General features: G+C 34.5%; 1 protein-coding gene across 3 annotated transcripts in view; it reads left to right on the top strand.

Moving 5' to 3' along the window:
* The window catches only part of MAN2A1 (mannosidase alpha class 2A member 1), a 105,789-nt gene extending 93,514 nt beyond the window's left edge, over nucleotides 1–12,275 (top strand). For 2 of the 3 annotated variants that reach the window (XM_030257687.4, XM_030257689.4), the window contains 3 exons: nucleotides 4,331–4,525; nucleotides 8,802–8,912; nucleotides 9,264–12,275. In XM_030257687.4, the coding sequence (XP_030113547.1) occupies nucleotides 4,331–4,525; nucleotides 8,802–8,912; nucleotides 9,264–9,416 (459 nt within the window). In that variant the 3' untranslated portion in view covers nucleotides 9,417–12,275. Of the gene's footprint in view, nucleotides 1–4,330; nucleotides 4,526–8,788; nucleotides 8,913–9,263 lie in introns of all 3 variants that reach the window. The other variant, XR_004365773.3, reaches the window with a different exon arrangement.
* Nucleotides 12,276–16,437: the final 4,162 nt, after the last annotated feature.

The following is a 16,437-nucleotide window of genomic DNA, read 5'->3' on the forward strand; positions in this document are numbered from 1 at the left end:
TACAAATTTTTCCATTGATTTCTTCTGTTCAATTACTAAAAGATTTCTGAAGAGTCTAATTAGCATTTTCCCCCCTTTAATTAAGGGCCTTAGTTACTTAATTTAAACTCTTATAGAAAACTCTCTAAGTCCTGGAGGCAGAGTGACTTTTCCCAGAGGCAGTGGACAGCACAGGATGTGGAGTGGCGGTGTCAGGGACCCCCAGCAGCCACAGCGCCGAGCTGGTTCGCAGGAATGGTCGGGGGTGTCTCCGTGAGGTGGGAAAGTCTCTCCTCCAACCCGAGCTTCCAAAGAAAGGCTCAGTAGTCTTCTGTTGTTCGGTCTCAAGGCATTTTATTGCAAGATTTTCTTCTCGGGCTGCTGTGGTTTGCTCAGCAGCTCAGGCAGAGGCACACACACCCTGACACCCTCTCTGACTCCCGACTCCTTCTCTCTCCCCGCCCAGGGCTGCTGCTACCTTTTATATGGTACATTTTGTGTTAAATGTTTATAGTTTTTCCCCAATGCCTATTACCTATATTAAATGGTGCCTTTCTACTCTAAACCAATCTGTGAGTGCCAACATCACCAAAACATGGAGGTAAGGAAGAAGAAAGAGGGATGACAGGACAGACCCAAACCCCTCCATCTTAAAACCTCTGACCCCCATGTACAAAATGTAAAACCCCCCTGTACAGCAATAAAAAATTCTTCCCTCTACTTTGTGACTACTTCCACTATAATATCTAAACTTTTGTGGCTTCTTGTTCTTCCTGCAAAGTTGGTAAATCGTTCCATGGCTCAAATCCAAAATCACAGCTGTTTCCAGCTGCCTGCCAGGGTCTCAGGCTTCTGACCTGGGCCTGGGACATCCAAAAATGTCTGAGGGACATTTTGAGTTCCAACAAAGTCAGGGCAGAGAAGGTGCGGACAGGGAAGCCATTGACAGGGCGGAAAAGGTGGGGGAGTAGGGGTGGTCAAGCCGACCCTCTGAGCGAATCCCTGATCCCTCCAAGAAGTCCAGTGTCCCCTTATGTCGCATTGCCCGCTTTTATGTGCTGAACTTGGTCCCACAGCCTGATTTCCCAGGTGTTTTTTCCCAGGCTTATGGGCATCTGCCTTACTGGCAATTGGTGAGGGATCGCTCAGAGCCCAGTCATGGAAGCTTCTCTCCCCTGACCAGCTGCCAGGAAAAGCCTCCCCTGGGACAGGACTGCCAGCCCCTATAGGAATCCTTCAATTCATATATTAAACATATAGGCATAATTAAAAATCAGATACGTCCCTGTCCGCCATCCCTGAAAGTGTTCAAGGCCAGGTTGGACGGAACCCTGAGTAACCTGTTGTGGTGGGTGGCATCCCTGCCTGTGGCAGAGGTGTTGGAACAAGTTGACCTTTAAGTTCCTTTCCAACCCAAGCCTTTCATTTATTTCTGTGAGTATCAATAAAATAGCTCATTTCTGATATAAAGGCACTTTTTATAGATTAAGCTATTCTGAAAACTTGTTGCAAATTGTGCTCCAATATTATATTGGATCATGGTTTCTGTCTCCTCAAAACTGAAAATTTAGAATTATTCACCTTACTTTTGATAACAAGGGACAATCCTAAATGAAACTCCATTTATGTTTACTGCACAGTCATTCAAGGGGTTGTGTTTCAGCACAGTTTCCAATTGGATAACTGTGTGTGGATGTACTGCAATATGGTTTAAAAGGCAGGATTTGCTTTGATTTGAGCTCATTAAGCCAGCATATCATCATCTGGCATTCATCAGATTCTTGCCAGTACTTAATGTTTGTAAGGCAGCCAGAGGACCTCCACTAGCACTTTGAGTGATAAATGCTGCCATGAAAATTGAGGAAATGATGTCACTCTTGAGAGAGCAATACTTTCATTAGATGGAGACTGTGGAACTACATCTTCTGATGCAGCATCAGCAGGGTACTGCTGAAAGCCATCCACATGGTGAAGTTTTGCATAGAGTAAATATTCTTTCCATTACATTGTTCATGTGCAAACCCTTCTCATCTCTTTGTCCAGACAGTCCTCTTTAAATTCTGAATCACTAGACTTGAGGGAAAAGACGTACTCCAACCCCTGCATGATAGTGATGTACCTAGGGGAGATTTGAAGAGTCCTTTCTTAGTCTTCTGTGGAAGCATTATCTTCACCATGCTTGCAAAACCCTTTTGCCCTTGGTTTCCTGGCAGTTTTTGACACCTTTTTTATGCTTCATTCCCATTGCTGTTGCACGGATTCAGGGAATGACTGCACATTTTCTGCTGGTGCAACCATTCAAAATTGACTGCCATTCCAGATGTGGGAATACAAGATTCAATATAAATTCTCCACCTAAGGCTTAGTTCCAAAGTGGATAATGCATAAGGACAATGTTCCTGCCTGTGATATCACATCTAAACACAGTGAGAGCAAAAATGAACCAAGTTGAATCAGTTCTGGATCTAGCATTTGCCAGTCCTTCAAGGCTGTGCTTATCTGCAATATTTTGTTTAAAAGAGTATAAAGGGGATGAATAGATTATTTTTCTGATTCATGTGTGATTTATAAGATATTTTAGAAGACCTCATTTTAAGTTCTCAGATGCAAGCAATCATCTTACTTTGCATGGGGAAAAAAGGTGAAAGATGAGAAAATAAATGGCAATTAAATGTTTTGACTGACTTTAGTACTTCTATGGCAACAGAGTGAACAGTGTTTCTTTTTGGAGTGAAAAAATAAACTCTTCCTTGAAAGAACATGGATCTGCACATTTTCCCTATGTATAGAGCATGTATTCAGGCACTTGAATGGAAGACTTTTATATTAAGCTGTGCATAGAGCAAGCTTGCTCATACTGTAATTAGAAGAGAAGAAAATCATGGCAATGAAGTCTACCAGTGATACCGAACTTTTCAAGGTAATGAAAAAAAAATCAAGGCTAAATTGAGGGATTAGAAGACTCAATACTGATTAAAGATGCCATAAGATGACAGATGGAATTCAATAGAAATAAATGCAATGAGACACATGGAGGAATAATCCTTTACAATGATCCACTGTTATCATTTGGGGGTCATAATAGATTCTTAAAAATACTAAGCCTTAATGCTTAGTAGATACCAAACAGACAGAGTGTTACTTATTATTTAGGAAAGCACTAAGTATAAAACAGAAATTACCATCTTTTCTTGTTTCAGGCCTGGAATATTTTCGGGTTCTTCACTGTCAGCTGTATTTTGTGCTACTGCAGAAATATAAATAAATATGCATACATGAAAACACACCCCAAGATAGAAATTACTGTTATGGTTTTCTGTTATAAGCTGAAAAATAATCTTCCCCTTTGCTTTAAGTGTCTCCCATTTGTTTTTTATTTCTGTATTTCCAGCCTTCCATAAAATGCAAATGTAATGTAACAGTGCTTAAGATACTATATTTTCAATAAACTTTCTGCAAAGTTTTCACTAAATATCACCAACAAGTAGGGATTTATCTGATAAAGTATGCAAGGGAAAAATAAGAGCAAAAGAACTTTTCACTTCCATTTCTACTCTTATCTTTATTGACATTCTAAAATAGAAACTGCCTTTTTAAAGTTATTTTGTTTTCACTTTTTGGCTTCTCTGGGGCATTAAATAGTTGTTGTGAATATATAAGATTTGGTCATGTCAGGTTTGTAAGACAGCCTCTAGTCAAGTAAAAACACTGCAAACATGAAACTTTGGAAAGTACAGAATTTGTAAAATATTGGGATAAAATACCTTTGGTTCCTGCTGTCATGACATTGAAATAAAATTTCTGGAAGAAATCTTTTGCAATGAAGACCAAAGCAAAGATGGTAGCTACCATTTCTTCCAGTGAATAGTTTGAGAGAAATAGATTTAAAATAGAAAGAGGGATTTGGGATACAGGTTGGAGAAGGCAAGAAATACAGGTCAGAAAATAATGTGGAAAAGGAGGCCTGCCTTTCCTAATGTAGAAAAAGCTGTCTGCCTCTCCATATAAAAAGAGATACCTAATAAGTTGGAGCAACTTGCTAAAGTAGTAACTAATTTCTTTTTTCCAGCCTGTGTTGTTCAAACATCAAGGCCTAACACAGAAACACAAGGAATGTTGAAAAATTAGATGTCATCATAATTTTGAAATATTATTGTTTCTAAAACCCAGGAAGTATACCTATCAATAGAAGAAAATGAATGGATGATCAACATTTTCCAAAAGTAATTGAATGGGCTGTCTAGAAATTAAAATTTTTTATGCAATTATTGGAATCATGTATAAAATAAGTGGGTTTCAAAATTTAGACATAATCGTATGTTAACTTGAATCATTCTTTTTTATTTTGCAGAATGAAGAGAAGGCACCAGTCAGTTTTCCATCACTTCTTAGCCATATGACTTCTCTCTTCTTAAATCATCCTGTAATTCCAATGACAACGAATGCAGATTCAGGTGTCCCAGAGTTGATAAATACTTTTTCTCCATTGATGTCATCCATGCCTTGTGACATGCATATAGTCAATTTGAGGACAATCCAAGCAAAGGTAAGGTCAAACCACTGGTTTTTGCAAACATATGATATAGCTTACTGATATAGTAAAATAATTAATTCTTGTAAAGTACGTTGTGTGCAGTTCTATATGATATAGTGCAGTGTGATTATGAGCTTTTCTTAATTTTGCAAAAACTGGAGACTTGTGTCTAAGTAACAAGAAATGACAAGACTGTGTTTTTTCACAACATATTAGTATGCATAATGCAAGATTCTCTCTCAGGAGGGGGTACCTTTCAATGAGTTCCCAAAGTTTAAGAGAGAACCGTTTATATATCTTGGTCTTATCTGTACTAGAAGAATTAAATTAAGGTCATTAGAGTTTGTTCTGATTATGTTTTTAATAAAGAATATAGTTTTAAACCCAAATGTTATTGTTTTTTAAGCTTAGTTACAATATCTAATTTAGTTATTCTAACAGCATCTCATGATTGGTTCCTGTGAAAGCATTCTTTGGTAGGCAAACCAAAACCAAACCAAACCAACAAACCCCAAACATCTAGCCAACACCAAAAAAACCCCAAATCAACAAACAAAATACTAACAAAAATTAAAACAAAAAAGTCTTTTCTGTACTCAGTGTTTTCCTCCTTCAAAGGAAAGAAAGGTATGTAACCACCAGAATTTAATTTTCCCTTTGATTAACTGAAGGACTGGAACTCATTTTGCATTCTTTTCCTGCCAACTGTTCTATAAATTATTTTAAGTTTTTCAGCTCCTTTTAAAATGTGATTATGTTAACTTTATGTTGTATTGCAGTGGTATTCACCAGTTGCGCTACCACACTGCAATCACTCTTTAATTCTGCCATACTTAGAAACTTACAAACTATTTATCCCTTTTCCTCTAGAGTCTTCATGATAGCTGGGCTTGTCTGTATTAACATGAGATTATATTCTGTTTAATTTGATCTTCATTCTGTCTTAATCTGTATTTTAAAATTTAAACAATGTTTGCTTTCTCTGTAAATAGTTCAATCTTGTGTAAGCCCTTTCAGCTGTGACTGATTCTTATTTTGAATTTCAAAGTCAAAAATGTCTTGATTTTGTGGGTCTTGTGCCTTTGAAAAGTTAGGAAGACACTGATACTAAATTAAATCTTCAAGTGATGTGAATTTTTCAGTCTTCACTGTGTATATTTACTTCATTTACTTCAACAAGCTCAGCATTACAGGTTTACTTCAACATATCAAGTTCAGGGCCAGAGCTTCATGAACATCTATCCCTCTCTTTCTGAGGTGTAAATCCATCCCCTTGTTTGTAGGATCAGTGTATGAAAACTGTGAAAAAGACAGGCTCGCTCAGTGTCTGCTTTTTGAATTCAATGTTACTACTTCTAAGTGAATCTTCTGTTTTTATCTGGGCTTTTCAGGCCCCACTGTCCCAAGTGATATAGGACTGTTAGAGGCTGTGATCTCTTCCCTGTCCACAGCTGTATGTTCCATTGATTACTGATCTACACCTCTTGAGCTTGCAGCATTAATGTGTCCACTTCAAAGTGAGAGCTTGCAGCAGTCTTAGGATAGGAACACTGTCATTAGAGATACAGAATGTTCTTCCCCACAGCAAAAATCGCACTATGCCTTGCAAATAATTCTGTAAATCTCTCCTCATGTTCTGCTTCCTTTCTCTTGCTTCCAAGAATTTGAATGACAAGTGACATTATTCTGGCTAATTGACACAATGAATTTTTTTTCCAGAAACTTGCTCCTCTCCATTGCTTAAAATGTTGAAGTTGATTTTCCATAATCCATTACAATTACAGATAAGAGAGTACCAAATTAAAATAGCTGTTAAAATTTAAGGTAGAAATCAGAAAGAATATTGGTTTTGTTGTAAGGTGTCTCATCTTGGCATGGATGAGTCCAGTCCATTATGATTACAACATTTAAAGATTTTTTTTCCTTAACAAAACTCCAACTTTTCAGAAGAAACGTATTTTATCTTATGTAAATGAAGATCTGGAACACAGTAGACTTTTTCCTTTATACTAAGCATAAATACATACATTTGCCATATTGCCTAAACTTTTCAGCATGAGTCTGTTAGCTTACAGTAATTGAATCTTAAAAGAGTTTAAATGTTTTTTCTTTTTCATCAAAATTTTAGCAGCATTGCCCTGGGATACTGGTTATGAGAAAGCCTAACAAATTTTTTTTTAATTTTTCTTATAAGGTCACATTTTAATTCTCAGAGTTCAAAACCAAATCAAACTTTGGCAGCTCTTCTAAGAAAGTTTGTTAGAGATTTAATAATACAGTGTTTAGGACTTTTTTGTTGAATAACAGTGCTGTGAAGTTTTACAAGGTTAAGAATGTTGTAACTTTTGGAAAATTGAGGAGATTGTTACAGGTTTTCATGCAGTTAGCATGATCATGTTTAGAAGGTGTATTTGGTGTAAATTAAGTTCATCCTTGCTCAGACATGCATTAACCTTAAAATGTATTTAATCTAATTTTCCTAGAGATTATATAAGAACAGGTAAATTAAAGGAGATATGGAGACTGTGACAACTTAATCTTTCACCTGATTTGATAATGGGTTAGAACAGCTTTATTATTTTTATGCAGGGTTACTATGTGCATGGTAGCAGATGGATTACTAAATCATAGATATTTATACTGACCAAAACAGTTTTACTCTGGGTATCTTTAATTGTGTGTTACCTTTTTGTTTTGAATCTTTTGAATCTTAATAAGGATAATATTTAATTCTAAAAAATTGGGAGATGAAATATTCATGTCATCATTTGAAATGCATACATGCATTTTTTATGCAGATTACTAGAAGATAATTTAAGTGAATTAGAGGAAGTGTTGATACCCATTACTGGCTTGTCTTTTCTAACATTAATTTACCCCATAGGAAGTCAGGCTTTTTCAGTATGAATTTTAATGTTTCACTAATCTGATGTTTAAGCAGACAGTATTATTTTGTGCGCATAAAAATATCTACTTTTAAGCGCAACACTGTCAGATCAGTGACAATGAAAACCAAGTCAGGTGTTTAATTGTAGGAGAGGGAAAATATCACAGTTATTACCTTACTTCATGTAGAAAGTGGTACTGCTGTCCCAGTGAACAGGATAAGAACTTCTTTAGCCATCAATGTTAATAAATACCAGAAACTTGGTTTCATATGCTGAATGCTGGCGCTATTCATAAATTAAAAAGTTGATTTTAGGTGGTTATAAGCTATAGTTCACAAAATCATTTCAAGCTGAGATTTTTTGTGATTTGTAAACTATGCAAAGTTTCTGTTACAACTGAAAACAACTGTTAGTGTTTTACTAAGCAAGTATCTAATTTCAACTCCAAATACGATTGAGTAAATTTTTGTTATTTTAAGTGAGGAACCTAAGCCCACAAAGTTTATAATTTTTTTTTATTATATGTATGATACCTTTGTACTATGAATTTAGTATAAATATTGATATAAGAACAAGTAAACCAGAAATAAATAAAAGAAAAATAGCCTGAAGAACTGGCATTACTTTGGATAGAACCATTTGTTTTATGCTCTTATTGTATATATATAAGATTAAGAGCTGAAGAATGTAAAGCAGCAATAAATAAAGAAACAAAGCAATGCATCATATTAAATAAGTGACTCCAGTGAGTATAGGTGTGCAGCCACAAGAAAGATATTGAGGGGCTGGAACATGTCCAGGGGAGGGCAATGGAGTTGGAGAAGGGTCGGGAGCACAAATCCAGTAAGGAGCAGGTTACTCTTTAATGTCTCTTGAGACTCAAAAGCATTGAATATCTTAGAGATAAACATAAAATTTATTTCAGATGTGTATTTCAGTGTACCTTTTTATATACACCTTAAGCTGAGTTAGAGAGCAGTTTTGCTACATGAAAGTTTGTTCAATATATTGTCATTGAATATTTAAAACTGAGTACTGCATTTAATGTATTTTTCTTTTTTTCCTGTTTTGCCATATAATTTTTATGGGAAAACATTTAATACAGGTATGATAGCTACACTTCAGTCCTAAATCATGAGTACATGTGCATCTGTTGACCTTTAAATTCAGTGACTTATATTTATATTCTGTAGTACATTATATGTTTCTACTCTTTGCCATTTACTTCTATGTTTAGCTTTATAAAAAATTTTTGAAAGACATGATAGTTCAATCTAGACTGAACAATTTTTAAGGTGAAAATGTCTCTATCCGCTATATGATAAGGATAATTTTTGGTGCCCTAAAATGTCTTCCTGACTGATAGTTTGTGAGTAATCTTCTATAGTGTTTGTTTGTAGGTAGATACCAAACCATCTGATGAAGCTGCTCTGATTCTTCACAGAAAGGGATTTGATTGTAGATTTTCAAACAGAGACACGGGTCTGCTCTGTTCTACCACTCAGGGAAAGGTATGGTTATTAATCTGTAGAAATTTTTAAATAAAATTTTAAAATAGGTTTTGGATTTTCTTTTGGGTGGAAGAGTAAATGTAATTTTATTTGGAAACGAGAAGAGTTCAAATCCAAATATTTCTAGTAATTTTGAAAATACTAATTAAATTACATTGAAACATAGTGGGTGAATCTGTCTAAAAAGATCTAAATTATTGTACAGTGTTTAATCTATGGCATTTAAAAAGGTTCAAAATCTTTAGCATGAGAATTTCTGATTCCTGAAAGGAGCTGTACAACTTTGAGGTATTTACTGCTTTTTCTAAATGTTGTTTTTTTGTTTTGTTTTGTTTTGTTTTTTTCCTCCAGATAAAGGTTCATAAACTTTTTAGCAAATTCAGAGTGGAAAGTCTTACACCCACATCTTTATCTTTGATGCATTCACCTCCAGATGTCCAAAATATAAGTGAAATAAACATGAGTTCTATGGAGATAAATACATTCCGGATTCGACTGAGATGAAATCCTGCTTTAATACTCAGAATCTGCAATTGTATCTCCTCTGAGTTTCATGTGCAATAAGAGGCACATTAATGTTATTCCAGCTTCTGGATACTGTGAGAAAAAGATGCATTCTATAATTTTTTTTTGACCAACACAAATGAAAAGCCATGTTGCAAGCAACTTTCTTCTTTGTTCAGATTTTTCCCCCATAAAATAGCAACATCATTATCAGTTAATGCAACAAGAAATTTCTATGGATGTTAACCTCTCAACAGATTAAATCTCAGGTTAAATGCTAATTAATGATGTTTCTGGTGTTTTAATTTTCATAAACAGGGGATTAGATTTTAAACAGCCTTCTTTTCCTGATTCTTGATGAATTTATATGTTAATAACTCAGTGTAGAAAGTCCTGATGCAGCTTGGAAATAAAATGGAATAAAATGTTCCTGTGTAGTAGCTAATGTCCAAATATTTGCAATCATTTATATAAATGACAATAATCTCAATTTATTCTGCAATTAATTTCAGTTTATTCAACACAAAGGGGATTATTAATTGTGGTGAAATGAAAGCCTGCAGTACTTGTGATAAGTGATGGTAGATTTTAATACTTCTACCATTCACCTGAGTTATGTAAATAGAAAAACCTGAACCTACAAAGTAATTTTGCAAAGGAAACGTTTAATAAAACTCCCATTTTGTTACTTGACACACTGGGATATGTGCAATTATTCCATTACCATAATGAGAAATGTCCATAATTATCATGAATACAAGATTTTTTATAAAACTCATTTAGATACCAGTGTTCTCTGAAATGAGTTTTCTATTTCAAGATTACCATATCAAAATAAATGTGCCTTATTTTTGATATGTCTTGTTACAATTTTGGTGTCTATGTTAATGTTTTTGGGGAAAAGGTAGTTTATGTAATACTTAAGCTGTGTATCTCCTATTTGACAATGCTGGCCACACTGATCTATGTACTCCTGCACCAAGTTTGTGCTACCTTATTCTGAACATTTTGACTATTTGAATGTATTAATACGATGTCATTACATGAAACACCAACAAGAAAAGAATTACTGTAGAAGCTAAATTCAGCTGCTTTCAAGAAAATTGCAACTTGATTCAAAGAGTTGATATTAAGCAAGGTATAGTTTGCAAACCCATCAAAACATGTTCTTGCATGTCACAGACTGTGGTGACCTGTTAATTCCAAATCATGTGCCTATATTTTAAACAACATTTTACAAACTTGCAACCTCACTTATATTGCCAGTGTTCATGTTACTGAAGAATGGAGACTTTACTTTTTCCCATATTAATTAATAGTTAGTACTTAAGCCATCCAAGTGTGGAAAGTATTTCTCTAAGTAGAGCTGCTATTTACAGTTAATATATATAAACATTCATTTGAGTATGATCCCATTTTATAGTCGTCATTTATTTTCATAGCTTGTTCTTCTATCTCTCGCTTATGCTCTACTTTTCCATACCCTGTTGCTTATCCTCAATACTAATGCATGAAAAATCATCATAACTGGTAAAAAAAGATGTGCTAATTCTAATATTGCCTCCTGTATTTAATTTCATCATTGTTGTTCAACAATTATATTAAATATCAAAGTCTATCAAATTATTTCATGTAGCTACAGGCTATCTAAAATGAAAGTGAAAGTCATAATTAGATTTATGCATTGTCACAGTTTGGATCTCTGTTGAGATTGTATAGGTTTTCTTAATTCAATCTACTGTGTGTTTTGTAATAATGGGAATAGTTTAGTAGGATCTGGTGCAAATTACATCAAGAATATAGGAACCACTAACCACAAATAGAAGAATCAGATAAATCCAATCAATGGATATTTTCATGCAATAAACATGTACTGTAACTTCTTAGAAAAAGTATTTGAAAATGCTGTTTTTTGTTGGAACTCAAAGTTTAGTAGACTTGCCAGCAGAAATTTCTCATATCACTCATTTTGTTGCTTCTTCAGAATTAAAATGTTTAAGATACTTTTATGTGTTCTGTGCAGGAAAACATTCAAAATACAGTTTCAGTTTTGCTAGGCATAAAAGAAAAATTTTGATGCAATAAAATTTTAAAGTATTTTGCCTCTTGGAATTGCTTTGAAAGATTCTTCATATAGCAATGATTCTTTACTTTTATCATCAACTGTACAATCATGGTGCCTGGATCTTCCTTAACCAGCAGATGCAACCCTTGTTCCTGTTTTTTTGTTGTTTTTTTTTTTTTTTTTTTTTTTTTGTGTAATGACAACTTTTAATTCAAGATCCTTTCCTGAAATCCCTCACTAAATCAAAACTCCAGTCAAAGTCTCAAAAAGGATTTTGCTTGAATTGGGTCAGAATGTTGCTGCCAATGAAGTTGCGTTTTCCATGGTTTGGGTTTTTGTTGGATTTTTGTTTTGCGCAAATCTTACTGAATTATTTTACTGGGTTTTTTTTTTGTGTTTTTTTGTTTTTTGTTTTTTTGTGAATTGGCTATATCAATAAATTATATTATTTTGGGTTTTATTTTGGGTTTTTTCCTGTTTTTATAGCTGCTGGGTTTGTAGCTATTGGTTAAGAGAAGCAAGCATCTTTACCTTGCCAGTATGATTTTAAGTACAGTGCTGTGTAAGAAATGGTTTAAAACCTTGTAATTACTTTCCATACAAGAGTTGTACTTGTTCTGATTTTATGGTTTGGGGTTTTTTTACATTCCTTTATCTTAATTTTCTTTTGTTTACTTGCTCATATTATCTGAAACAAATTAATTTCAGCTGAATTGATATTTTCTCTTGGAAGGTTTTATATCTTATGGGGATATGTAAAATAAGATCTCTAATAAAAGGTAATGTTATTGTGAGGTGTGGTCAGTGTCATTAATGCCTTGGCTTTAATTTAAATTTTTTTTTTTTCTTTTTAATGAGAGAAACCACAAACATAACTTCTTTGAAAAGGTTCATATGTCAGTATCTGTTGGGAATGACAATTATCTGCAGTGAGATCAAATGTGCAATCTACTTCACAGCTGCCAAAGAGAAGGGGATAAGATGATAACTTCAGAGATGTAAACATGTGTGATTGCACAGTGTGGGAAGGAAATGGGAAGCTCTTTTGCAAGTCGTGCACTGACTTAATAGAACCTTTTAGAAGGTTTCAAATTCTAGAATTGTTTTTACTTGAACTAATGGTTATCTTTGAAGTATTTGGGAGCAATGAAATGGAAGCTGTTCTTGTAAATTAACAAACACACCATTAGAACATAGCAAGTCAAAATAACAGTTCAACTGTAATCAGACTAAACACTTTTTTAAAAAATTACATAATGCTAATATAATGTTCTGTAATAGCACAGGGCAAGTTGGACAGGCATAAATATTTTACGGGTTTGCTTCCCAAAGTGGTGGTGAAGCGTGAACATAATGACTTGCAAGGACAATAAAGTATAAATTTCAGTCAATGCCTGAGGCTATTTGATGTTTGTCTGGATAGCCTTAACTATAAATATGAAAGCATATACATACACATAAGAAATCTCAATAATTTCAAAGCTGATCCTTCCAGATAAAACCTGAAAGGCAGCAATGGGTATGGGTCTAATTTAAAACAGCACTTCACCATTTTAAGGTCATCCAGTTTTGGAATCAAATAGTATCAGTATGTTCATGTGGATAGAACATATTCCATTAATTCCAGTAATCAATATTATATTCTTTTACTATATGAAATTATACTAACTATATTTGATGTATGCCTGTGCATGGCATTTAAAAAAAAACATGCAGGATCTCTCTATACATCTTTACTGATAGTGACATTATTGCTCAGATTAAGTGGGTCATTTGACTTGTAATGTGTTATGTATATCTGTGATAAAATATTAATTCAGTCATAGACTGTTGTTATTTTGGGATAACTATTCTGTCATAATATAACATTTCAAAAATCAGCCAAAGGCATCAATTTTGTCTTCTAAAAGAGGAAATATAAAAATAATATATGGTATAGAATAAGCTCAGGTGAATGGAGAATTATTAGGATTTTTCAGATAGTTCTGTTACTGACAAAAATTTGTCTGTCTCCATTTTCTCAGTAAATTAAAATATTAAATTGTGAACTTGTAAGTCTTTCAATATACATATTTTAGGAACTAATACTTATTTAAAGTCTATATTGCATCACCTAATCTTTGCACACCAGAATTTCTGCGGAGCATCAGTAGTGCATGGTTTCCATTACTCCCCTTCCTTTAGGTAAATAATTTAACAGCACTAAAATATACATAATTATTATAAAATTGTGCTATTTGGACTGTAAAGGCAAAGACATTTTAATTGCACATTTCAGAGCTTCAAGTTTTCAATATAGCACATTTTTCCTCATATGTCTGTTAATGTGATGCCCAGTCTACAAAAATCATTCATATTATGGGTATCAATATGCTGGAGACTTTGGTCACAGTTTTACCTCCACCATTGCCACTCTCTTTGCATCACAGACATCCATCATCCAGGAAAGCAAAGGAACAATGGCTTTGTTCCTTTCAAATCATGACCTGCAAAGTCTCACAGTCTCCCCAGATAGCTAGTCTATTTTTATTTCTATCTTACTCCTTTTGTCTTTTCTCCTTTCTTGGCAGGCCAATTAAAGGTGTGGGCATTTGTAGCTCCAGCTTCCACACAGCCTTCCAGCTCTGCCCATTGCACATGATGGAAATTTCTGGAGCTGCGCTATCTGCAGTGTCAGCCAGAGCATGGGGTGTGATAGATTCTTCAAGAATTACATATTTTAAATCTACATCAATGATCATGCCAATGCTGTGCAGGCCCTGCTTGCTTTCCAGAACTGCCTTGCATCACTGGCCTGCTGCTCAGGAATACACATCTTTGTTTCTCAAATCCACCTGAACGAGCTTCACTGCCATTCTCCTTTTTTCTCTTCCTCAATTTCATGATAAACACACCACTTCAGGACCTTTTGGCCATCCTGTAACCTACCTTCCAGAATTCCTGCATATGTTCAAAATGAATAATTAACTATCTTGCAGTTAAAAATGTCTAATGAAGACAAAATACATCCTAAGTAAGCCGTGCTGCCAGAATCACTTTCAGTAGCATAGAGACACACAGCTTTGCAAACACAACATGACCTTTTTAATATCTGTGACAGTGAAAAGGTGCATTATCTATGTTCTCTTTTGTTTTGAATGATTTAAAACTATTTACAAGCTAAAACAAACAGTATGAGTTTAACGAAAACAATTCAGATTGATAGTGATGGTGTCAAAAAATTGAATACAGCTGTTACAAACATTCTTAATGGAGCATGTTAGTGAAAGTCCTTCAACCAGATAAAGAATTAAGGTTTGCATGGCAAGTGGAGTTTGTTTAGACAGTGACCAAATCAGTTGCATTGTTTTTTCTTGTATCTTACTGACTGAACTAGTAGACATGGAAAGAATCTGCTAAAGCTCAAACAGCAAACTTATTCAAATGGGTTTGACACAGGGATTCACAACCTATTAGCCTAATTGGTATACAAATACACAAAATGAGTTGGGAATTTTCATTAATCAAATATTGGGCATTTGAAAGGTAAGTCAAGTTGATAATAATTACATTGTGTTGGGTTTTAAAATAGCTAATCAATGTGTAATTGCTGATAGGAAAGGTACCTTACAATTTGAATTTTTGGAAGTTCATTTTTAAAGATACACTCTGTGCAAAACTCATGATTTGTAGCTCTTGGTAGCTTTCCAGGGAGAACACAGGTGTAGCTGAAATGGGAAACCTGTAGTTTGGAAAGTTTTAGTTACTAAAGCTCCTGCAAATGCAAAATGGATCACTGTTCATTTTCAGAATATTTTTATAACTCTTACCCAGATGGTAAGATATTTTGATTTTAATACATAATATATGATAAAGTGAATCAAATGTGCTAGCAAGAAAGAAAAGAGTTCTGTCCTTGAATGCTGAAGAGCATTCCTTGATGACGATATACATTTAATTGGGGAGAAGAAAACAGCTCTTCCAAGATAGGATTCAAGAGCATTCTTCTAAATCCCAGAAAAAAAAAGTACGTCTTTTGCTGACCTACCAAGAGTTTGGTAGAGTTGTAAGTGTGACACAAGCACCATCTAAATAAGCATCAATAGCTAAGAAAAGAAGAGGCACTGAGATCTCATTCCACTGGACTTTGTTAAAATCTGTGTGGAATCTTACAGCAGCCCTCCTCATTTTCCCATGTTTCAAGAAAAAAATTTAAAACACCAAACAAACCCCCATCTTACCGCCACCAAAATGCATCCACACTCCGAGAATGCCGTGTCATCTCTGTCATGACTTTTAGAATTTGGCAACATGTTGTCTATAGAATTCCAGTTCAATTTTCTGTTGCAAACCATGATCAAAATACAAGTTTTATTGGGCTTTCTAGTCACAGTGTTTTCACAGTGGCGCTGCCTAAAGCATTATGTGCCCAAAGCCTGGTGACTGTGGTGACAGGCTGTATTTTGGATATGCAGGTCACCAAGGAACAGGGTTGAAAAGATGCTGGCTGTGTTGTGATGGGAGGTGTGGAACTGTGGGTGGTCAGGGTGTGAGTTTACAGTTCCTCTAAAAGTGAGAGCAATCAGTAATGTAATGCTGCCTTACATACAGATCAAGTTGAAAACTGAGATAAAAAGAATTTTAAACGATTGGCATTGATGGATAGTAACTTGGCACCAGTGTTTTGTTTAATTTTATGTTCTACACTTGGCTTTAAAAGTAGGTACTGGTAAATTGAAATTAATCCAAAGGGCAAAGGGAAAACAATTTTGTGATAATGACAGAGCTTTGATACAACAAAGGGATTTTTCATGTATGAAATTCAACTTCAAACCATGTTTGAAGGCTCTTGTTTGTTTGCTGAAAGGTGTTGTCTTGTCTGAATAAGAATCAATGAAGTTTTATTGACCTGTGAAAACACAAGGTTGTCAGTATGAACAAATGAGAAGAAATGTGAGTAATATTTTAAAAATTAAA

This window comes from Taeniopygia guttata, chromosome Z (genome assembly GCF_048771995.1).
Source record: "Taeniopygia guttata chromosome Z, bTaeGut7.mat, whole genome shotgun sequence".
In the NCBI taxonomy this organism is placed as follows: Eukaryota; Metazoa; Chordata; class Aves; order Passeriformes; family Estrildidae; genus Taeniopygia; species Taeniopygia guttata.